The sequence below is a fragment of the Salvelinus alpinus genome, chromosome 34, assembly GCF_045679555.1.
Source record: "Salvelinus alpinus chromosome 34, SLU_Salpinus.1, whole genome shotgun sequence".
In the NCBI taxonomy this organism is placed as follows: Eukaryota; Metazoa; Chordata; class Actinopteri; order Salmoniformes; family Salmonidae; genus Salvelinus; species Salvelinus alpinus.
Genome location: NC_092119.1, coordinates 892,689 through 918,661, shown reverse-complemented (window position 1 = coordinate 918,661; position 25,973 = coordinate 892,689). Strand labels below are relative to the sequence as shown.

The 25,973-nt window shown below is 46.4% G+C and overlaps 1 protein-coding gene across 1 annotated transcript in view; it reads left to right on the top strand.

Moving 5' to 3' along the window:
• Positions 1–3,216: 3,216 nt before the first annotated feature.
• Positions 3,217–25,973, top strand: part of capn3a (calpain 3a, (p94)) — a 77,402-nt gene continuing 54,645 nt past the window's right edge. Inside the window, exons 1-7 of the mRNA XM_071382503.1 lie at positions 3,217–3,657; positions 7,391–7,460; positions 13,776–13,894; positions 14,197–14,330; positions 23,766–23,934; positions 24,586–24,669; positions 25,661–25,746. Of these exons, the coding sequence (XP_071238604.1) occupies positions 3,406–3,657; positions 7,391–7,460; positions 13,776–13,894; positions 14,197–14,330; positions 23,766–23,934; positions 24,586–24,669; positions 25,661–25,746 (914 nt within the window). The 5' untranslated portion in view covers positions 3,217–3,405. The remainder of the gene's footprint in view (positions 3,658–7,390; positions 7,461–13,775; positions 13,895–14,196; positions 14,331–23,765; positions 23,935–24,585; positions 24,670–25,660; positions 25,747–25,973) is intronic.

Below are 25,973 nucleotides of genomic sequence, written 5' to 3'. Positions count from 1 at the left end.
GAGCTCGGCCTGCTAGTTTACCTCAGAGAGAGAGAGCTCGGCCTGCTAGTTTACCTCGGAGAGAGAGAGCTCGGCCTGCTAGTTTACCTCGGAGAGAGAGAGCTCGGCCTGCTAGTTTACCTCAGAGAGAGAGAGCTCGGCCTGCTAGTTTACCTCAGAGAGAGAGAGCTCGGCCTGCTAGTTTACCTCAGAGAGAGAGAGCTCGGCCTGCTAGTTTACCTCAGAGAGAGAGAGCTCGGCCTGCTAGTTTACCTCGGAGAGAGAGAGCTCGGCCTGCCTGTTTACCTCAGAGAGAGAGAGCTCGGCCTGCTAGTTTACCTCGGAGAGAGAGAGCTCGGCCTGCTAGTTTACCTCAGAGAGAGAGAGCTCGGCCTGCTAGTTTACCTCAGAGAGAGAGAGCTCGGCCTGCTAGTTTACCTCAGAGAGAGAGAGAGCTCGGCCTGCTAGTTTACCTCAGAGAGAGAGAGCTCGGCCTGCTAGTTTACCTCAGAGAGAGAGAGAGCTCGGCCTGCTAGTTTACCTCAGAGAGAGAGAGCTCGGCCTGCTAGTTTACCTCAGAGAGAGAGAGAGCTCGGCCTGCTAGTTTACCTCAGAGAGAGAGAGAGCTCGGCCTGCTAGTTTACCTCAGAGAGAGAGAGAGCTCGGCCTGCTAGTTTACCTCAGAGAGAGAGAGAGCTCGGCCTGCTAGTTTACCTCAGAGAGAGAGAGAGCTCGGCCTGCTAGTTTACCTCAGAGAGAGAGAGAGCTCGGCCTGCTAGTTTACCTCAGAGAGAGAGAGCTCGGCCTGCTAGTTTACCTCAGAGAGAGAAAGCTCGGCCTGCTAGTTTACCTTTAGAGAGAGAGAGCTCGGCCTGCTAGTTTACCTCAGAGAGAGAGAGCTCGGCCTGCTAGTTTACCTCAGAGAGAGAGAGAGAGCTCGGCCTGCTAGTTTACCTCAGAGAGAGAGAGAGAGCTCGGCCTGCTAGTTTACCTCAGAGAGAGAGAGAGCTCGGCCTGCTAGTTTACCTCAGAGAGAGAGAGCTCGGCCTGCTAGTTTACCTCAGAGAGAGAGAGAGCTCGGCCTGCTAGTTTACCTCAGAGAGAGAGAGCTCGGCCTGCTAGTTTACCTCAGAAAGAGAGAGAGGTCGGCAAGCTAGTTTACCTCAGAGAGAGAGAGCTCGGCCTGCTAGTTTACCTCAGAGAGAGAGAGAGCTCGGCCTGCTAGTTTACCTCAGAGAGAGAGAGCTCGGCCTGCTAGTTTACCTCAGAGAGAGAGAGAGCTCGGCCTGCTAGTTTACCTCAGAGAGAGAGAGCTCGGCCTGCTAGTTTACCTCAGAGAGAGAGAGAGCTCGGCCTGCTAGTTTACCTCAGAGAGAGAGAGAGCTCGGCCCGCTAGTTTACCTCAGAGAGAGAGAGCTCGGCCTGCTAGTTTACCTCAGAGAGAGAGAGCTCGGCCTGCTAGTTTACCTCAGAGAGAGAGAGAGCTCGGCCTGCTAGTTTACCTCAGAAAGAGAGAGAGCTCGGCCTGCTAGTTTACCTCAGAGAGAGAGAGAGAGCTCGGCCTGCTAGTTTACCTCAGAGAGAGAGAGAGCTCGGCCTGCTAGTTTACCTCAAAGAGAGAGAGAGAGCTCGGCCTGCTAGTTTACCTCAGAGAGAGAGAGAGCTCGGCCTGCTAGTTTACCTCAGAGAGAGAGAGAGAGCTCGGCCTGATAGTTTACCTCAGAGAGAGAGAGAGCTCGGCCTGCTAGTTTACCTCAGAGAGAGAGAGCTCGGCCTGCTAGTTTACCTCAGAGAGAGAGAGCTCGGCCTGCTAGTTTACCTCAGAGAGAGAGAGAGCTCGGCCTGCTAGTTTACCTCGGAGAGAGAGAGCTCGGCCTGCTAGTTTACCTCGGAGAGAGAGAGCTCGGCCTGCTAGTTTACCTCAGAGAGAGAGAGCTCGGCCTGCTAGTTTACCTCAGAGAGAGAGAGCTCGGCCTGCTAGTTTACCTCAGAGAGAGAGAGAGCTCGGCCTGCTAGTTTACCTCAGAGAGAGAGAGCTCGGCCTGCTAGTTTACCTCAGAGAGAGAGAGAGCTCGGCCTGCTAGTTTACCTCAGAGAGAGAGAGCTCGGCCTGCTAGTTTACCTCAGAGAGAGAGAGAGCTCGGCCTGCTAGTTTACCTCAGAGAGAGAGAGAGCTCGGCCTGCTAGTTTACCTCAGAGAGAGAGAGAGCTCGGCCTGCTAGTTTACCTCAGAGAGAGAGAGAGCTCGGCCTGCTAGTTTACCTCAGAGAGAGAGAGAGCTCGGCCTGCTAGTTTACCTCAGAGAGAGAGAGAGCTCGGCCTGCTAGTTTACCTCAGAGAGAGAGAGCTCGGCCTGCTAGTTTACCTCAGAGAGAGAAAGCTCGGCCTGCTAGTTTACCTTTAGAGAGAGAGAGCTCGGCCTGCTAGTTTACCTCAGAGAGAGAGAGCTCGGCCTGCTAGTTTACCTCAGAGAGAGAGAGAGCTCGGCCTGCTAGTTTACCTCAGAGAGAGAGAGAGAGCTCGGCCTGCTAGTTTACCTCAGAGAGAGAGAGAGCTCGGCCTGCTAGTTTAGAGAGAGAGAGCTCGGCCTGCTAGTTTACCTCAGAGAGAGAGAGAGCTCGGCCTGCTAGTTTACCTCAGAGAGAGAGAGAGCTCGGCCTGCTAGTTTACCTCAGAGAGAGAGAGCTCGGCCTGCTAGTTTACCTCAGAGAGAGAGAGAGCTCGGCCTGCTAGTTTACCTCAGAAAGAGAGAGAGCTCGGCCTGCTAGTTTACCTCAGAGAGAGAGAGAGAGCTCGGCCTGCTAGTTTACCTCAGAGAGAGAGAGCTCGGCCTGCTAGTTTACCTCAGAGAGAGAGAGAGCTCGGCCTGCTGCTGCCATGGAGTTGTGCTGAGACCGCTGTATACTGAGCTCCATGGAGAGAATGGAATAGGGCGCTAAATGGACTGAATGCCTTCTGCAGAGGCAGGACCATCTACTGACAACTGTTTACACGGGGTGGTGGCGCGGCCCGGCACACCAACCCCCCTTTGTGTGGTCACACAATAACGCTACTGAAATGACCACTGCTAAGGAACGTTGGGGGGCATTGTTCGGGGACCAATAGGAATGCAACAAATAGACAACCTTTTTTGTGTGTGTGAGAGCGTGAGTGTGTGTGTGCGTGCGTGCGTGCGTGTGTGCGTCAGTGTGTGTGTTGTTTGTGTGTCTGCGTGTGTCAGTGTGTGTGTGCGTCAGTGTGTGTGTTAATTCAGGTGAATGTGAAAGCATGTGGAGTCTTTTTCGCCCAGGCATGCCTTTAGAGTCTACTCTATGACCAAGAGGGAGGGGGACGTCATACAACGACACAGCCAATCATAGGTTAGCTTTTTAGGCTTGTAAGACTTTAGTGGAAGTGGCAAAAGCCAGCAGTAAAAAAAAATCCAGAATGCCCTTTACACCGTCCGGCTTCTTCTGTGACCGGTTGATCCGGGAGAGAGAGAGAAGAGACGGAGAAGGATCCCTCAGCAAGCCCCTGCGCTTCAGAGGACAGGACTTTGCCACACTGAAACAAGAGTGCCTCACCAAGAAGTGCCTGTTTGAGGATGACACCTTTCCAGCCTCCGTGGAATCTCTGGGATACAAGGAGCTGGGACACAAGTCCAACAAGGTCAAGAACATTGTCTGGAAGAGACCCAAGGTAGGAGGAGAGGTGGGGAGCATGGTGGACATACAGGAGAGGAAGATGATTCAATAAAGAGGGGGAAGGAGAGGACACGCCTGTGGGAGGTGGGATGCTATCTACAATACCGAGTCAACGACAAGGACGTTTCAGGACGCTTTGATAAGGGATTCATGATGGCAAAACAAATATTTCTCACAGATTTTGTATCATCTTATCTGGATCCTAAATGTTTAGGATTATGGGCTAGAATAACTGTTGCTATGGCTACTTGAAACATGGATGTGTCAGAATGGTTAGAAATGGTTCTGAATCATATGGTTAGAAATGGTTCTGAATCATATGGTTAAAGAATGGTTAGAAATGGTTCTGAATCATATGGTTAGAAATGGTTCTGAATCATATGGTTATAGAATAGTTAGAAATGGTTCTGAATCATATGGTTAAAGAATGGTTAGAAATGATTCTGAATCATATGGTTAAAGAATGGTTAGAAGTGGTTCTGAATCATATGGTTTTAGAATGGTTAGGAATGGTTCTGAATCATATGGTTATAGACTGGTTAGAAATGGTTCTGAATCATATGGTTAAAGAATGGTTAGAAATGGTTCTGAATCATATGGTTAAAGAATGGTTAGAAATGGTTCTGAATCATATGGTTAAAGAATGGTTAGAAGTGGTTCTGAATCATATGGTTTTAGAATGGTTAGGAATGGTTCTGAATCATATGGTTATAGACTGGTTAGAAATGGTTCTGAATCATATGGTTAAAGAATGGTTAGAAATGGTTCTGAATCATATGGTTAAAGAATGGTTAGAAATGGTTCTGAATCATATGGTTAAAGAATGGTTAGAAATGGTTCTGAATCATATGGTTATAGACTGGTTAGAAATGGTTCTGAATCATATGGTTATAGAATGGTTAGAAATGGTTCTGAATCATATGGTTATAGAATGGTTAGAAATGGTTCTGAATCATATGGTTAGAAATGGTTCCGAATCATATGGCTAAAGAATGGTTAGAAATGGTTCTGAATCATATGGTTATAGAATGGTTAGAAATGGTTCTGAATCATATGGTTAAAGAATGGTTAGAAATGGTTCTGAATCATATGGTTAAAGAATGGTTAGAAATGGTTCTGAATCATATGGTTAAAGAATGGTTAGAAATGGTTCTGAATCATATGGTTATAGAATGGTTAGAAATGGTTCTGAATCATATGGTTAGAAATGGTTCTGAATCATATGGTTAGAAATGGTTCTGAATCATACGGTTATAGAATGGTTAGAAATGGTTCTGAATCATATGGTTATAGAATGGTTAGAAATGGTTCTCAATCATACGGTTATAGAATGGTTAGAAATGGTTCTGAATCATATGGTTATAGAATGGTTAGAAATGGTTCCGAATCATATGGCTAAAGAATGGTTAGAAATGGTTCTGAATCATATGGTTAAAGAATGGTTAGAAATGGTTCTGAATCATATGGTTAAAGAATGGTTAGAAATGATTCTGAATCATATGGTTAAAGAATGGTTAGAAATGGTTCTGAATCATATGGTTAAAGAATGGTTAGAAATGGTTCTGAATCATATGGTTAAAGAATGGTTAGAAATGGTTCTGAATCATATGGTTATAGAATGGTTAGAAATGGTTCTGAATCATATGGTTAAAGTAATACAGATGGAAACAGGTCCGACATCTCTGAAATGGATTGTGTAGCTTATCGCCTGGATGTGAATTTACTTTGAGGTGATTTGCATGAGGGTTACATCGGCTTTTGGTTAGAAAAAGCTAAATGTAGCATTATGTGACTTTGGTTGGTTTTAAACAAGACTAACGTATGGATTACTGCCTTCCCCCCCCCCCATGTGTCTGTGTTTCTATGTGAGAACTGGCATAGTGTTTACCAGTACGTTCCTTCTATTGCCAAACAATGGCAGTGCTTCGTCAGCTCCGTACTGTTACAGTGTTATTCTCTGTATTGGGGGCACTATTTCACAACAGTTGAACTAGATCAGAATACATGCAAACCTAAAGTGACAGATGTACAGTTGAAGACGGAAGTTTACATTACACCTTAAACCAAATACGTTTAAACTCAGTTTTTCCACAATTCCTGACATTTAATCCTAGTAAAAAAAAAAATCCCTGTTTTAGGTCAGTTAGGATCACCACTTTTATTTTAAGAATGTGAAATGTCAGAATAATAGTAGAGAGAATGATTTATTTCAGCTTTTATTTCTTTCATCACATTCCCAGTGGGTCAGAAGTTTACATACACTCAGTTAGTATTTGGTAGCATTGCCTTTAAATTGTTTAAACTTGGGTCAAACATTTTGGGTAGCCTTCCAGAAGCTTCCCACAATAAGTTGGGAGAATTTTGGCCCATTCCTTCTGGCAGAGCTGGTGTAACTGAGTCTGGTTTGTAGGTCTCTTTGCTCGCACACGCTTTTTCAGTTCTGCCCACACGTTTTCTATAGGATTAAGGTCAGGGCTTTGTGATGGCCACTCCAATACCTTGACTTTGTTGTCCTTAAGCCATTTGCCACAACTTTGGCAGTATGCCTGGGGTCATTGTCCATTTGGAAGACCCATTTGCGACCAAGCTTTAACTTCCTAACTGATGTCTTGAGATGTTGCTTCAATATATCAACATAATTTTCCGTCCTCATGATGCCATCTAGTTTGTGAAGTGCACCAGTCCCTCCTGCAGCAAAGCACCCCCACAACATGATGCTGCCACACCCGTGCTTCACGGTTGGGATGGTGTTCTTCAGCTTGCAAGCGTCCCCCTTTTACCTCCAAACATAACGATGGTCATTATGGCCAAACAGTTCTATTTTTGTTTCATCAGACCAGAGGACATTTCTCCAAAAAGTACGACATTTGTCCCCATGTGCAGTTGCAAACCGTAGTTTGGCTTTTTTATGGCGGTTTTGGAGCAGTGGCTTCTTCCTTGCTGAGCGGCCTTTCAGGTTATGTCGATATAGGACTCGTTTTACTGTGGATATAGATACTTTCGTACCTGTTTCTTCCATCATCTTCACAAGGTCATTTGCTGTTGTTCTGGGATTGATTTTCACTTTTCGCACCAAAATACGTTCATCTCTAGGAGGCAGAACGCGTCACCTTCCTGAGTGGTATGACGGCTGCGTAGTCCCATGGTGTTTATACTTGCGTACTATTGTTTGTACAGATGAACGTGGTACCTTCAGGGGTTTGGAAATTGCTCCCAAGTATGAACCAGACTTGTGGAGGTCTACACTTTTTTCTGAGCTGTTGGCTGATTTCTTTTGATTTTCCCATGATGTCAAGCAAAGAGGCACTGAGTTTGACGGTAGGCCTTGAAATACATCGACAGGTACACCTCCAATTGACTCAAATGATGTCAATTAGCCTATCAGAAGCTTCTAAAGCCATGACATCATTTTCTGGAATTTTCCAAGCTGTTTAAAGGCACAGTCAACTTAGTGTATGTAAACTTCTGACCCACTGGAATTGTGATACAGAGAATTATAAGTGAAATAATCTGTCTGAAAACAATTGTTGGAAAAAGGACTTGTGTCATGCACAAAGTAGATGTCCTAACTGACTTGCCAAAACTATAGTTTGTTAACAAGAAATTTGTGGAGTTGTTGAAAAACTAGTTTTAATGACTCCAACCTAAGTGTATGTAAACTTCTGACTTCAACTGTATCCCCCCCAGTCAGCTAATCCACGTGTCTGTGTGTTTCTGTGTGTCTTCAGGAGATCTGTGAGAACCCTCAGTTCATTGTGGGCGGAGCCAGCAGGACAGACATTTGCCAGGGAGACCTTGGTAAATAATAACTACACCGCACAACGTTACCCTGACTCCAACACAACAATACCCTGACCCCAACATTACCCTGACTCCAACACAACATTACCCTGACTCCAACACAACATTACCCTGACTCCAACACAACATTACCCTGACTCCAACACAACATTATCCTGACTCCAACACAACATTACCCTGACCCCAACACTACACTACCCTGACTCCAACACAACAATACCCTGACCCCAACATTACCCTGACTCCAACACAACATTACCCTGACTCCAACACAACATTACCCTGACTCCAACACACCATTATCCTGACTCCAACACAACATTACCCTGACTCCAACACAACATTACCCTGACTCCAACATTACCCTGACTCCAACACAACATTACCCTGACTCCAACACACCATTACCCTGACTCCAACACACCATTACCCTGACTCCAACACAACATTACCCTGACTCCAACACAACACTACCCTGACTCCAACACAACATTACCCTGGCCCCAACATTACCCTGACTCCAACACAACATTACCCTGACTCCAACACAACGTTACCCTGACTCCAACACAACGTTACCCTGACTCCAACACAACGTTACCCTGACTCCAACACAATGTTACCCTGACCCCAATACAATGTTACCCTGACTCCAACACACCATTACTCTGACTCCAACACAACATTACCCTGACTCCAACACAACGTTACCCTGACTCCAACACAACATTACCCTGACTCCAACACAACATTACCCTGACTCCAACACAACATTACCCTGACTCCAACACAACATTACCCTGACTCCAACACAACAATACCCTGACCCCAACACAACATTACCCTGACTCCAACACAACGTTACCCTGACTCCAACACAACATTACCCTGACCCCAACACTGCACTGACCCCAACACTATACTACACTGACCCCAACACAACATTACCCTGACTCCAACACAACATTACCCTGACTCCAAAACAACGTTACCCTGACTGCAACACAACATTACCCTGACTCCAACACAACATTACCCTGACTCCAACACAACGTTACCCTGACTCCAACATTATACTACACTGACCCCAACACAACATTACCCTGACCCCAACACTACAATGACCCCAACACAACACTACTCTGACCCCAACACTACTCTGACCCCAACACAACGTTACTCTGACCCCAACACTACACTACTCTGACCCCAACACTACACTACTCTGACCCCAACACTACTCTGACCCCAACACCAATACTACTCTGACCCCAACACTACACTACTCTGACCCCAACACTACTCTGACCCCAACACCAATACTACTCTGATCCCAACACTACACTACTCTGATCCCAACACTACAATGACTCCAACACAACGTTACACTGACCCCAACATGATTGTCTCTTCTCTTGCTAGTTTGGTGTTATCTTTGGACAATTGAGTTGAGTGTTTTGAATATTTGGGGGGGGACAGGTCCCCATCATCCTCTGTTGTTGGTCCCCCTCATCCTCTGTTGTTGGTCCCCCTCATCCTCTGTTGTTGGTCCCCCTCATCCTCTGTTGTTGGTCCCCCTCCTCCTCTGTTGTTGGTCCCCCTCATCCTCTGTTGTTGGTCCCCCTCATCCTCTGTTGTTGGTCCCCCTCATCCTCTGTTGTTGGTCCCCCTCATCCTCTGTTGTTGGTCCCCCTCATCCTCTGTTGTTGGTCCCCCTCATCCTCTGTTGTTGGTCCCCCTCATCCTCTGTTGTTGGTCCCCCTCATCCTCTGTTGTTGGTCCCCCTCATCCTCTGTTGTTGGTCCCCCTCATCCTCTGTTGTTGGTCCCCATCATCCTCTGTTGTTGGTCCCCCTCATCCTCTGTTGTTGGTCCCCCTCATCCTCTGTTGTTGGTCCCCATCATCCTCTGTTGTTGGTCCCCCTCATCCTCTGTTGTTGGTCCCCATCATCCTCTGTTGTTGGTCCCCCTCATCCTCTGTTGTTGGTCCCCCTCATCCTCTGTTGTTGGTCCCCCTCATCCTCTGTTGTTGGTCCCCCTCATCCTCTGTTGTTGGTCCCCCTCATCCTCTGTTGTTGGTCCCCATCATCCTCTGTTGTTGGTCCCCCTCATCCTCTGTTGTTGGTCCCCATCATCCTCTGTTGTTGGTCCTGTCCCATTATAGCCCTGGTAACCCGTTCCATTATAGCCCTGGTAACCTGTCCCTTCAAGGGAGAAAACATCTAATCTCTCCCCCTGCGAGCCTCATAACCGGCCTCTCCACCTCTCTACCAGTGGCCTCTCCACCTCTCTACCAGTGGCCTCTCCACCTCTCTACCAGTGGCCTCTCCACCTCTCTACCAGTGGCCTCTCCACCTCTCTACCAGGGGCCTCTCCACCTCTCTACCAGTGGCCTCTCCACCTCTCTACCAGTGGCCTCTCTACCAGTGGCCTCTCCACCTCTCTACCAGTGGCCTCTCCACCTCTCTACCAGTGGCCTCTCCACCTCTCTACCAGGGGCCTCTCCACCAGGGGCATCTCCACCTCTCTACCAGGGGCCTCTCCACCAGGGGCCTCTCCACCTCTCCACCAGGGGCCTCTCCACCAGTGGCCTCTCTATATTGTACTGGCTCTATGGAAGGGATTCCAGCTAGCAGCACTTCTCATTGTTGAGCTGTTCGTCCATCCAGGGGAACAAAGATCCATGCAGGCTGGGACCAAAATATTCTAAATGCTCAAAACTGACATTGTTCAACAGTTAACTCCCTGACTGGGCACATCCTCCACACCGGGGTGGAGAGACAACCAGAAAACACTGAGAGACACACTGAGGGACAACCAGAAAACACTGAGATACACATGGAGGGACAACCAGAAAACACTGAGAGACACACTGAGGGACAAACAGAAAACACTGAGGGACAACCAGAAAACACTGAGAGACAACCAGAAAACACTGAGAGACACACTGAGGGACAACCAGAAAACACTGAGAGACAACCAGAAAACACTGAGAGACACACTGAGGAACAACCAGAAAACACTGAGGGACAACCAGAAAACACTGAGGGACAAACAGAAAACACTGAGGGACAAACAGAAAACACTGAGGGACAACCAGAAAACACTGAGAGACAACCAGAAAACACTGAGAGACAACCAGAAAACACTGAGAGACAACCAGAAAACACTGAGAGACAACCAGAAAACACTGAGGGACAACCAGAAAACACTGAGGGACAAACAGAAAACACTGAGGGACAACCAGAAAACACTGAGAGACAACCAGAAAACACTGAGAGACAACCAGAAAACACTGAGAGACAACCAGAAAACACTGAGGGACAAACAGAAAACACTGAGGGACAACCAGAAAACACTGAGAGACAACCAGAAAACACTGAGAGACAACCAGAAAACACTGAGGGACAAACAGAAAACACTGAGGGACACACTGAGGGACAACCAGAAAACACTGAGAGACAACCAGAAAACACTGAGAGACAACCAGAAAACACTGAGAGACAACCAGAAAACACTGCGAGACAACCAGAAAACACTGAGAGACAAACAGAAAACACTGAGAGACACACTGAGGGACAACCAGAAAACACAAAGAGACAACCAGAAAACACTGAGGGACAACCAGAAAACACTGAGAGACAACCAGAAAACACTGAGAGACAAACAGAAAACACTGAGAGACAACCAGAAAACACTGAGGGACAAACAGAAAACACTGAGAGACACACTGAGGGACAACCAGAAAACACTGAGAGACAACCAGAAAACACTGAGAGACAACCAGAAAACACTGAGGGACAAACAGAAAACACTGAGGGACACACTGAGGGACAACCAGAAAACACTGAGAGACAACCAGAAAACACTGAGAGACAACCAGAAAACACTGAGAGACAACCAGAAAACACTGAGAGACAACCAGAAAACACTGAGAGACAACCAGAAAACACTGAGAGACAAACAGAAAACACTGAGAGACACACTGAGGGACAACCAGAAAACACAAAGAGACAACCAGAAAACACTGAGGGACAACCAGAAAACACTGAGAGACAACCAGAAAACACTGAGAGACAACCAGAAAACACTGAGAGACAACCAGAAAACACTGAGAGACAAACAGAAAACACTGAGAGACAAACAGAAAACACTGAGAGACACACTGAGGGACAACCAGAAAACACAAAGAGACAACCAGAAAACACTGAGGGACAACCAGAAAACACTGAGAGACAACCAGAAAACACTAAGAGACAACCAGAAAACACTGAGAGACACACTGAGAGACAACCAGAAAACACTGAGGGAAAAACAGAAAACACTGAGGGACAAACAGAAAACACTGAGAGACACACTGAGGGACAACCAGAAAACACTGAGGGACAACCAGAAAACACTGAGGGACAACCAGAAAACACTGAGAGACAACCAGAAAACACTGAGAGACAAACAGAAAACACTGAGAGACAACCAGAAAACACTGAGAGACAACCAGAAAACACTGAGAGACAACCAGAAAACACTGAGGGACACACTGAGAGACAACCAGAAAACACTGAGGGACAACCAGAAAACACTGAGAGACAACCAGAAAACACTGAGAGACATCCAGAAAACACTGAGAGACATCCAGAAAACACTGAGGGACAACCAGAAAACACTGAGAGACATCCAGAAAACACTGAGGGACAACCAGAAAACACTGAGAGACAACCAGAAAACACTGAGGGACAACCAGAAAACACTGAGAGACAACCAGAAAACACTGAGGGACAAACAGAAAACACTGAGAGACAACCAGAAAACACTGAGAGACAACCAGAAAACACTGAGAGACATCCAGAAAACACTGAGGGACAAACAGAAAACACTGAGGGACAACCAGAAAACACTGAGGGACAAACAGAAAACACTGAGAGACAAACAGAAAACACTGAGAGACAAACAGAAAACACTGAGGTCAGGAGGGAGACTTTTCCTCAACAACACAAAGATATCAGAGGAAATATTGCATTAGTATTATTCAGATATCAAGTCACATCTGGAGACAACCAATGGGATGATGGCCACTGACAACCAATGGGATGATGGCCACTGACAACCAATGGGATGATGGCCACTACTCAATAATCAAACAATAAGGGAAACTCCAATTAACTCCAATCAATTGTAATGGCTTCAGAGAACAATGATTTGACATATTGGGTACATTTTACCAGAATCATTGACTGTGTTCATTGACTGTAATCATTGACTGTGTTCATTGTGTGTAAGTGTGTGATGATGATGATGATGTGTGTGTATTTTGTCGTGTGTGTATTTTGTTGTGTGTGTGTGTAGGTGACTGCTGGCTGAACATATTGTATCGGTATTTTTAGATTCACATCACAGTGTCGTTGTTATACAAATGCACAACTATGTCATAGGTGTGTGTCTCTCACTGCGTGTTTCCTAGGTGACTGCTGGCTGCTAGCTGCTATCGCCTGTCTGACTGTGTGTTTCCTAGGTGACTGCTGGCTGCTATAGCCTGTCTGACTGTGTGTTTCCTAGGTGACTGCTGGCTGCTAGCTGCTATCGCCTGTCTGACTGTGTGTTTCCTAGGTGACTGCTGGCTGCTAGCTGCTATCGCCTGTCTGACTGTGTGTTTCCTAGGTGACTGCTGGCTGCTATAGCCTGTCTGACTGTGTGTTTCCTAGGTGACTGCTGGCTGCTAGCTGCTATCGCCTGTCTGACTGTGTGTTTCCTAGGTGACTGCTGGCTGCTATAGCCTGTCTGACTGTGTGTTTCCTAGGTGACTGCTGGCTGCTATAGCCTGTCTGACTGTGTGTTTCCTAGGTGACTGCTGGCTGCTAGCTGCTATCGCCTGTCTGACTGTGTGTTTCCTAGGTGACTGCTGGCTGCTAGCTGCTATAGCCTGTCTGACTGTGTGTTTCCTAGGTGACTGCTGGCTGCTAGCTGCTATCGCCTGTCTGACTGTGTGTTTCCTAGGTGACTGCTGGCTGCTATCGCCTGTCTGACTGTGTGTTTCCTAGGTGACTGCTGGCTGCTAGCTGCTATCGCCTGTCTGACTGTGTGTTTCCTAGGTGACTGCTGGCTGCTATAGCCTGTCTGACTGTGTGTTTCCTAGGTGACTGCTAGCTGCTATCGCCTGTCTGACTGTGTGTTTCCTAGGTGACTGCTGGCTGCTAGCTGCTATCGCCTGTCTGACTGTGTGTTTCCTAGGTGACTGCTGGCTGCTATAGCCTGTCTGACTGTGTGTTTCCTAGGTGACTGCTGGCTGCTATAGCCTGTCTGACTGTGTGTTTCCTAGGTGACTGCTGGCTGCTAGCTGCTATCGCCTGTCTGACTCTGAACGAAAAGCTTCTCTACCGGGTCGTTCCTCAGGAACAGAGCTTCTCCGAGGGATATGGAGGAATCTTCCACTTCCAGGTCAGAACCCACCAATCAAAACAACCCTCATTATTAGATAATTATAAACAATAACACATTTTACATAGACTGTCTATTTCTATGTTGTATTGTTATCAGGGAAGGGCTCATTCCATTTCAAGTCAGTGAGTTCAGAGAAGTAACTGAATTTGAAATTGTCCTCAATGAATTTCCTCAAAAGTGAGATAGGAATTCAGGGTTTACTTGACTGAATTGAACTGAAATCCGACCCCCCGACCCCTGATTGCAATACATTATCAACTCCTGTCAAACGTCTTCAACCGTGTCTTTTCCTGCCCCAGTTCTGGCGCTATGGCGACTGGGTTGACGTCGTCATTGACGACCGCATCCCCACCTTCAACAACCAGCTGGTGTTCACCAAGTCTGCTGAGAGGAACGAGTTCTGGAGCGCCCTGCTGGAGAAGGCCTACGCCAAGTACGTACCCCTAACTCTACGCCAAATACCTACCCCTAACTCTACGCCAAGTACGTACCCCTAACTCTATGCCAAATACCTACCCCTAACTCTATGCCAAATACGTACCCCTAACTCTATGCCAAATACGTACCCCTAACTCTATGCCAAGTACGTACCCCTAACTCTATGCCAAGTACCTACCCCTAACTCTATGCCAAATACGTACCCCTAACTCTATGCCAAGTACGTACCCCTAACTCTATGCCAAATACCTACCCCTAACTCTATGCCAAATACGTACCCCTAACTCTATGCCAAGTACGTACCCCTAACTCTATGCCAAATACCTACCCCTAACTCTATGCCAAGTACGTACCACTAACTCTATGCCAAGTACGTACCCCTAACTCTATGCCAAGTACGTACCCCTAACTCTATGCCAAGTACGTACCCCTAACTCTATGCCAAGTACGTACCCCTAACTCTATGCCAAGTACGTACCCCTAACTCTATGCCAAGTACGTACCCCTAACTCTATGCCAAGTACGTACCCCTAACTCTATGCCAAGTACGTACCCCTAACTCTATGCCAAGTACGTACCCCTAATCCTACGCCAAGTACGTACCCCTAACTCTATGCCAAGTACGTACCCCTAACTCTATGTCAAATACGTACCCCTAATCCTACGCCAAGTCTAGATGAATAAGGGAAATTAAGTATATATACTGTAGAAGTCTAGCCTGTCCATCACCCCCAGCATAAACTGATCTGACGTTGTACATCTCTTAAAGCCTGTCCATCACCCCCAGCATAAACTGATCTGACGTTGTACATCTCTTAAAGCCTGTCCATCACCCTCAGCATAAACTGATCTCACGTTGTACATCTCTTAAAGCCTGTCTATCACCCTCAGCATAAACTGATCTGACGTTGTACATCTCTTAAAGCCTGTCTGTCACCCTCAGTATAAACTGATCTGACGTTGTACATCTCTTAAAGCCTGTCTGTCACCCTCAGTATAAACTGATCTCACGTTGTACATCTCTTAAAGCCTGTCCATCACTCTCAGCATAAACTGATCTGACGTTGTACATCTCTTAAAGCCTGTCCATCACCCTCAGTATAAACTGATCTGACGTTGTACATCTCTTAAAGCCTGTCCATCACTCTCAGCATAAACTGATCTGACGTTGTACATCTCTTAAAGCCTGTCCATCACCCTCAGCATAAACTGATCTCACGTTGTACATCTCTTAAAGCCTGTCCATCACCCTCAGCATAAACTGATCTCACGTTGTACATCTCTTAAAGCCTGTCCATCACCCTCAGCATAAACTGATCTGACGTTGTACATCTCTTAAAGCCTGTCCATCACCCTCAGCATAAACTGATCTGACGTTGTACATCTCTTAAAGCCTGTCCATCACCCTCAGCATAAACTGATCTCACGTTGTACATCTCTTAAAGCCTGTCCATCACCCTCAGCATAAACTGATCTGACGTTGTACATCTCTTAAAACCTGTCCATCACCCTCAGCATAAACTGATCTGACGTTGTACATCTCTTAAAGCCTGTCCATCACCCTCAGCATAAACTGATCTGACGTTGTACATCTCTTAAAGCCTGTCCATCACCCTCAGCATAAACTGATCTGACGTTGTACATCTCTTAAAGCCTGTCCATCACCCCCAGCATAAACTGATCTGACGTTGTACATCTCTTAAAGCCTGTCTGTCACCCTCAGCATAAACTGATCTGACGTTGTACATCTCTTAAAGCCTGTCCATCACCCTCAGCATAAACTGATCTGACGTTGTACATCTCTTAAAGCCTGTCCATCACCCTCAGCATAAACTGATCTCACGTTGTACATCTCTTAAAGCCTGTCCATCACCCTCAGCATAAACTGATCTGACGTTGTACATCTCTTAAAACCTGTCCATCACCCTCAGCATAAACTGATCTGACGTTGTACATCTCTTAAAGCCTGTCCATCACCCTCAGCATAAACTGATCTGACGTTGTACATCTCTTAAAGCCTGTCCATCACCCTCAGCATAAACTGATCTGACGTTGTACATCTCTTAAAGCCTGTCCATCACCCCCAGCATAAACTGATCTGATGTTGTACATCTCTTAAAGCCTGTCTGTCACCCTCAGCATAAACTGATCTGACGTTGTACATCTCTTAAAGCCTGTCCATCACCCTCAGTATAAACTGATCTGACGTTGTACATCTCTTAAAGCCTGTCCATCACCCTCAGCATAAACTGATCTCACGTTGTACATCTCTTAAAGCCTGTCCATCACCCTCAGCATAAACTGATCTGACGTTGTACATCTCTTAAAGCCTGTCCGTCACCCCCAGCATAAACTGATCTGACGTTGTACATCTCTTAAAGCCTGTCTGTCACCCTCAGCATAAACTGATCTGATGTTGTACATCTCTTAAAGCCTGTCCATCACCCTCAGTATAAACTGATCTGACGTTGTACATCTCTTAAAGCCTGTCCATCACCCTCAGCATAAACTGATCTCACGTTGTACATCTCTTAAAGCCTGTCCATCACCCCCAGCATAAACTGATCTGACGTTGTACATCTCTTAAAGCCTGTCCATCACCCTCAGCATAAACTGATCTGACGTTGTACATCTCTTAAAGCCTGTCCATCACCCTCAGCATAAACTGATCTAACGTTGTACATCTCTTAAACCCTGTCCATCACCCTCAGTATAAAGTGATCTGACGTTGTACATCTCTTAAAGCCTGTCCATCACCCTCAGCATAAACTGATCTGACTTTGTACATCTCTTAAAGCCTGTCCATCACCCTCAGCATAAACTGATCTGACGTTGTACATCTCTTAAAGCCTGTCCATCACCCTCAGCATAAACTGATCTCACGTTGTACATCTCTTAAACCCTGTCCATCACCCTCAGTATAAAGTGATCTGACGTTGTACATCTCTTAAAGCCTGTCCATCACCCTCAGCATAAACTGATCTGACGTTGTACATCTCTTAAAGCCTGTCCATCACCCTCAGCATAAACTGATCTGACGTTGTACATCTCTTAAAGCCTGTCCATCACCCTCAGCATAAACTGATCTCACGTTGTACATCTCTTAAAGCCTGTCCATCACCCTCAGCATAAACTGATCTGACGTTGTACATCTCTTAAAACCTGTCCATCACCCTCAGCATAAACTGATCTGACGTTGTACATCTCTTAAAGCCTGTCCATCACCCTCAGCATAAACTGATCTGACGTTGTACATCTCTTAAAGCCTGTCCATCACCCTCAGCATAAACTGATCTGACGTTGTACATCTCTTAAAGCCTGTCCATCACCCCCAGCATAAACTGATCTGACGTTGTACATCTCTTAAAGCCTGTCCATCACCCTCAGCATAAACTGATCTCACGTTGTACATCTCTTAAAGCCTGTCCATCACCCTCAGCATAAACTGATCTGACGTTGTACATCTCTTAAAACCTGTCCATCACCCTCAGCATAAACTGATCTGACGTTGTACATCTCTTAAAGCCTGTCCATCACCCTCAGCATAAACTGATCTGACGTTGTACATCTCTTAAAGCCTGTCCATCACCCTCAGCATAAACTGATCTGACGTTGTACATCTCTTAAAGCCTGTCCATCACCCCCAGCATAAACTGATCTGACGTTGTACATCTCTTAAAGCCTGTCTGTCACCCTCAGCATAAACTGATCTGACGTTGTACATCTCTTAAAGCCTGTCCATCACCCTCAGTATAAACTGATCTGACGTTGTACATCTCTTAAAGCCTGTCCATCACCCTCAGCATAAACTGATCTCACGTTGTACATCTCTTAAAGCCTGTCCATCACCCTCAGCATAAACTGATCTGACGTTGTACATCTCTTAAAGCCTGTCCATCACCCTCAGTATAAACTGATCTGACGTTGTACATCTCTTAAAGCCTGTCCATCACCCTCAGCATAAACTGATCTGACGTTGTACATCTCTTAAAGCCTGTCCATCACCCCCAGCATAAACTGATCTGACGTTGTACATCTCTTAAAGCCTGTCTGTCACCCTCAGCATAAACTGATCTGATGTTGTACATCTCTTAAAGCCTGTCCATCACCCTCAGTATAAACTGATCTGACGTTGTACATCTCTTAAAGCCTGTCCATCACCCTCAGCATAAACTGATCTCACGTTGTACATCTCTTAAAGCCTGTCCATCACCCTCAGCATAAACTGATCTGACGTTGTACATCTCTTAAAGCCTGTCCATCACCCTCAGTATAAACTGATCTGACGTTGTACATCTCTTAAAGCCTGTCCATCACCCTCAGCATAAACTGATCTGACGTTGTACATCTCTTAAAGCCTGTCTATCACCCTCAGCATAAACTGATCTGACGTTGTACATCTCTTAAAGCCTGTCTGTTACCCTCAGCATAAACTGATCTGACGTTGTACATCTCTTAAAGCCTGTCCATCACCCTCAGCATAAACTGATCTGACGTTGTACATCTCTTATAGCCTGTCCATCACCCCCAGCATAAACTGATCTGACGTTGTACATCTCTTAAAGCCTGTCCATCACCCTCAGCATAAACTGATCTGACGTTGTACATCTCTTAAAGCCTGTCCATCACCCTCAGCATAAACTGATCTAACGTTGTACATCTCTTAAACCCTGTCCATCACCCTCAGTATAAAGTGATCTGACGTTGTACATCTCTTAAAGCCTGTCCATCACCCCCAGCATAAACTGATCTGACTTTGTACATCTCTTAAAGCCTGTCCATCACCCTCAGTATAAATTGCCTTCTTCCTATCAAGTAGTGATTTTAGATGTGTTGATCCCCAAGGCTTGTTGTTAGGGAAGATTCTACAGGTTTTAGTAGGCATAACTGACTCAACACAGAAGTTTACATTAGTCTGAAACAACATCTGTGAGTTCATCAAGATCAGAGCTGCTGTCCTCAACTACCTCCCACATGGTAGTCAAAACACCCCTGGAGACCAAATACCTCCCACATAGTAGTCAAAACACCCCTGGAGACCAAATACCTCCCACATAGTAGTCAAAACACCCCTGGAGACTAAATACCTCACACATAGTACAGTCAAAACACCCCTGGAGACTAAATACCTCCCACATAGTACAGTCAAAACACCCCTGGAGACCAAATACCTCCCGCATAGTACAGTCAAAACACCCCTGGACACCAAATACCTCCCACATAGTACAGTCAAAACACCCCTGGAGACCAAATACCTCCCACATAGTACAGTCAAAACACACCTGGAGACCAAATACCTCCCACATAGTACAGTCAAAACACCCCTGGAGACCAAATACCTCCCACATAGTACAGTCAAAACACCCTGGAGACCAAATACCTCCCACATAGTACAGTCAAAACACCCCTGGAGACCAAATACTCCCACATAGTACAGTCAAAACACCCCTGGAGACCAAATACCTCCCACATAGTACAGTCAAAACACCCCTGGAGACCAAATACCTCCCACATAGTACAGTCAAAACACCCTGGAGAACAAATACCTCCCACATAGTACAGTCAAAACACCCCTGGAGACCAAATACCTCCCACATAGTACAGTCAAAACACCGCTGGAGACCAAATATCTCCCACATAGTACAGTCAAAACACCCTGGAGACCAAATACCTCCCACATAGTACAGTCAAAACACCCTGGAGACCAAATACCTCCCACATAGTAGTCAAAACACCCTGGAGACCAAATACTCCCACATAGTACAGTCAAAACACCGCTGGAGACCAAATACCTCCCACATAGTACAGTCAAAACACCCTGGAGACCAAATACCTCCCACATAGTACAGTCAAAACACCCTGGAGACCAAATACCTCCCACATAGTAGTCAAAACACCCTGGAGACCAAATACTCCCACATAGTACAGTCAAAACACCCCTGGAGACCAAATACCTCCCACATAGTACAGTCAAAACACCCCTGGAGACCAAATACCTCCCACATAGTACAGTCAAAACACCCCTGGAGACTAAATACCTCCCACATAGTACAGTCAAAACACCCTGGAGACCAAATACCTCCCACATAGTACAGTCAAAACACCCTGGAGACTAAATACCTCCCACATAGTACAGTCAAAACACCCTGGAGACCAAATACCTCCCACATAGTACAGTCAAAACACCCCTGGAGACCAAATACCTCCCACATAGTACAGTCCAAACACCCCTGGAGACCAAATACCTCCCACATAGTAGTCCAAACACCCCTGGAGACCAAATACCTCCCACATAGTACAGTCAAAACACTCCTGGATACTAAATACCTCCCACATAGTACAGTCAAAACACCCCTGGAGACTAAATACCTCCCACATAGTACAGTCAAAACACCCCTGGAGACCAAATACCTCCCACATAGTACAGTCAAAACACCCCTGGAGACCAAATACCTCCCACATAGTACAGTCAAAACACCCCTGGAGACCAAATACCTCCCACATAGTACAGTCAAAACACCCCTGGAGACCAAATACCTCCCACATAGTACAGTCAAAACACCCTGGAGACTAAATACCTCCCACATAGTAGTCCAAACACCCCTGGAGACCAAATACCTCCCACATAGTACAGTCCAAACACCCCTGGAGACCAAATACCTCCCACATAGTACAGTCAAAACACCCCTGGAGACCAAATACCTCCCACATAGTACAGTCAAAACACCCTGGAGACCAAATACCTCCCACATAGTACAGTCAAAACACCCTGGAGACCATATACCTCCCACATAGTAGTCAAAACACCCTGGAGGCCAAAAACCTCCCACATAGTAGTCAAAACACCCTGGAGACCAAATACCTCCCACATAGTACAGTCAAAACACCCTGGAGACCAAATACCTCCCACATAGTAGTCAAAACACCCTGGAGACCAAATACCTCCCACATAGTAGTCAAAACACCCCTGGAGACCAAATACCTCCCACATAGTACAGTCAAAACACCCCTGGAGACCAAATACCTCCCACATAGTACAGTCAAAACACCCCTGGAGACCAAATACCTCCCACATAGTACAGTCAAAACACCCTGGAGACCAAATACCTCCCACATAGTACAGTCAAAACACTCCTGGAGACTAAATACCTCCCACATAGTACAGTCAAAACACCCTGGAGACCAAATACCTCCCACATAGTACAGTCAAAACACCCCTGGAGACCAAATACCTCCCACACAGAACAGTCAAAACACCCCTGGAGACCAAATACCTCCCACATAGTACAGTCCAAACACCCCTGGAGACCAAATACCTCCCACATAGTACAGTCAAAACACCCCTGGAGACCAAATACCTCCCACATAGTACAGTCAAAACACCCCTGGAGACCAAATACCTCCCACATAGTACAGTCAAAACACCCCTGGAGACCAAATACCTCCCACATAGTACAGTCAAAACACCACTGGAGACCAAATACCTCCCACATAGTTCAGTCAAAACACCACTGGAGACCAAATACCTCCCACATAGAACAGTCAAAACACCCCTGGAGACCAAATACCTCCCACATAGAACAGTCAAAACACCCCTGGAGACCAAATACCTCCCACATAGTACAGTCAAAACACCGCTGGAGACCAAATACCTCCCACATAGTACAGTCAAAACACCCCTGGAGACCAAATACCTCCCACATAGTACAGTCAAAACACTCCTGGAGACCAAATACCTCCCACATAGTACAGTCAAAACACCCCTGGAGACTAAATACCTCCCACATAGTACAGTCAAAACACCCCTGGAGACCAAATACCTCCCACATAGTACAGTCAAAACACCCCTGGAGACTAAATACCTTAATGCACTTATTGATGAAGCCAGTGACTGATGTGGTGTACTCCTCAATGCCATCGGAAGAATCCCAGAACATATTCCAGTCTGTGATAGCAAAACAGTCCTGTAGTTTAGCATCTGCTTCATCTGACCACTTCCATATTGAGCGAGTCACTGGTACTTCCTGCTTTAGTTTTGTCAGGAATCAGGAGTATAGAATTATGGTCAGATTTGCCAAATGGAGGGCGAGTTTTTTTCCCTCTTGTTGCACATTTAACATGCTGATAGAAATGAGGTAAAACTGATTTAAGTTTCCCTCCATTAAAGTCCCCGGCCACTAGGAGCGCCACCTCTGGATGAGCGTGTTCCTGTTTGCTTATGGCCGTATACAGCTGAGAGTGGTGTTAGTGCTAGCATCGATTTGTGGTGGTAAATAGACAGTTATGAAAAATACAGATGAAAACTCTTTTGGTAAATAGTGTGGTTTACAGCTTATCATGAGATACTCTACCTCAGGCAAGCAAAACCTTGAGACTTCCTTATTATTAGATTTCGTGCACTAGCTGTTGTTTACAAATAGACACAGACCACCACCACTTGTCTTACCGGAGGCGGCTGTTCTATCCTGCCGATGCAGCGTAAAACCCTTCACTCTGTCTCCCCCTGACTCTCTCCCCACTCCTTCACTCTGTCTCCCCCTGACCCTCTCCCCACCCCTTCACTCTGTCTCCCCCCTGACCCTCTCCCCACTCCTTCACTCTGTCTCCCCCTGACCCTCTCCCCACTCCTTCACTCTGTCTCCCCCCTGACCCTCTCCCCACTCCTTCACTCTGTCTCCCCCTGACCCTCTCCCCACTCCTTCACTCTGTCTCCCCCCTGACCCTCTGCCCACCCCTTCACTCTGTCTCCCCCCTGACCCTCTCCCCACCCCTTCACTCTGTCTCCCCCCTGACCCTCTCCCCACCCCTTCACTCTGTCTCCCCCCTGACCCTCTCCCCACTCCTTCACTCTGTCTCCCCCCTGACCCTCTCCCCACCCCTTCACTCTGTCTCCCCCCTGACCCTCTCCCCACCCTCTCACCCTCTGACCTACCCCTAACCCTCACCCTGTCTCACCCTCCCATCCCCCAGGCTTCACGGTTCCTATGAGGCCCTGAAGGGCGGTAACACCACGACCCTAACCCTCACTCTCCCATCCCCCCTCCCCAGGCTTCACGGTTCCTATGAGGCCCTGAAGGGCGGTAACACCACGACCCTGACCCTCACTCTCCCATCCCCCCTCCCCAGGCTTCACGGTTCCTATGAGGCCCTGAAGGGCGGTAACACCACGACCCTAACCCTCACTCTCCCCTCCCCCCTCCCCAGGCTGCACGGTTCCTATGAGGCCCTGAAGGGCGGTAACACCATGACCCTAACCCTCACTCTCCCATCCCCCCTCCCCAGGCTGCACGGTTCCTATGAGGCCCTGAAGGGCGGTAACACCACGACCCTAACCCTCACTCCCCCTCCCCAGGCTTCACGGTTCCTATGAGGCCCTGAAGGGCGGTAACACCATGACCCTAACCCTCACTCTCCCCTCCCCCCTCCCCAGGCTGCACGGGTCCTATGAGGCCCTGAAGGGCGGTAACACCACGGAGGCCATGGAAGACTTCACCGGGGGCGTGACAGAGTTCTATGAGATGAAGGAGGCGCCCAAGGAGCTGTACAAGATCATGATGAAGGCCCTGGAGAGAGGCTCTATGATGGGCTGCTCTATCGACGTGAGTCTCTGACCTTAGTAGCGTGAGAGGCTCCCTGATGGGCTGCTCTATCGATGTGAGTCTCTGACCTTAGTAGCGAGAGAGGCTCCCTGACGGGCTGCTCTATCGACGTGAGTCTCTGACCTTAGTAGCGAGAGAGGCTCCCTGACGGGCTGCTCTATCGATGTGAGTCTCTGACCTTAGGAGCGTGACCCCCGACCTCCAACATGTCTCATGAACCCGTAATGGAAGAGCCTCCCGTCAATAGAGCAGCCCGTCAGGGAGCCTCGCTCTTTAGTTATGATTCTGACCAGACCAGACCTAGAAGCCATTTCAGTCAAAACGTTCAGCTATGTGGCCTGTCTGTGGAGGTCTTGCCCGCAGTTAGTGCCGCCACCCTCAGTGCACACATGTACCGTGTCGGTGTGGGTACAAATCCACATATGTACCGTGTCGGTGTGGGTACATATCCACATATGTTGCCCCCCCCCCAAAAAAAAATCATTTGAAAAAGAGAAGAAGCTATTCCATTGGTTTAACCAACTGTATTGAGTTCTGGAACTCATCGATGATCACGAGCAGTTTCCAAACTATCCCCTTCTATTGGTTTAACCAACTGTATCCAATCAGTTCCTCGTGTATTGTGATCCTGTCTTGTTGTTCATTCCCCAGTCCCTGGTTCCCGCTCGCTTTGAGACCCGTACTGCGACTGGCCTCGTGAAGGGCCACGCCTACTCTGTGACTGCCGTTGAGGAGGTGAGATACACCTACAGAAACATACAGATTCACTTTACGCCAAGTATCCTGAGTTATTACACTACATTATTAGATAGATAGACCATGAGATACACTACATTATTAGATAGACCATGAGATACACTACATTATTAGATAGACCATGAGACACACTACATTATTAGATAGACCATGAGACACACTACATTATTAGATAGATAGATAGATAGATAGATAGATAGATAGATAGATAGATAGATAGATAGATAGATAGATAGATAGATAGATAGATAGATAGATAGATAGATAGATAGATAGATAGATAGACCATGAGATACACTACATTATTAGATAGACCATGAGACACATTACATTATTAGATAGACCATGAGACACACTACATTATTAGATAGACCATGAGATACACTACATTATTAGATAGACCATGAGATACACTACATTATTAGATAGACCATGAGACACACTACATTATTAGATAGACCATGAGATACACTACATTATTAGATAGACCATGAGACACACTACATTATTAGATAGATAGATAGATAGATAGAACGATACATAGATAGATAGATAGATAGATAGATAGATAGATAGATAGATAGATATATAGTATATCTACATTATTAGATAGATAGATAGATAGATAGATAGATAGATAGATAGATAGATAGATAGATAGATAGATAGATAGATAGATAGATAGATAGATAGTATATCTACATTATTAGATAGATAGATAGATAGAACGATAGATAGATAGATAGATAGATAGATAGATAGATAGATATATAGTATATCTACATTATTAGATAGATAGATAGAACGATAGAACGATAGATAGATAGTATATCTACATTATTAGATATACCATGAGATTCAGAGCTGTGGTTAGATGACTGTAGTCCTTTTGAAAGCTGACTGAATGGACCCGTGGTTGTTACCATGGTGATTGTTACATGGACCGGTGTGTGTGTGTGTTTCTCCTCAGTGTAAACAGTCCCAGCACAAGGTGCGTCTGGTGCGCCTCAGGAACCCCTGGGGACAGGTGGAGTGGAACGGGCCCTGGAGTGACAAGTAAGACACACCTGATTGATTGGTTAATTACTTGATTGATTGGTTGACTGACTGGTTGGTTGGTTGGTTGACTGATTGGTTGACTGAATGGTTGGTTGGTTGATTGATTGGTTGACTGACTGATTGGTTGACTGAATGGTTGGTTGGTTGATTGATTGGTTGACTGACGGATTGGTTGACTGACTGACTGATTGGTTGACTGAATGGTTGGTTGATTGATTGATTGG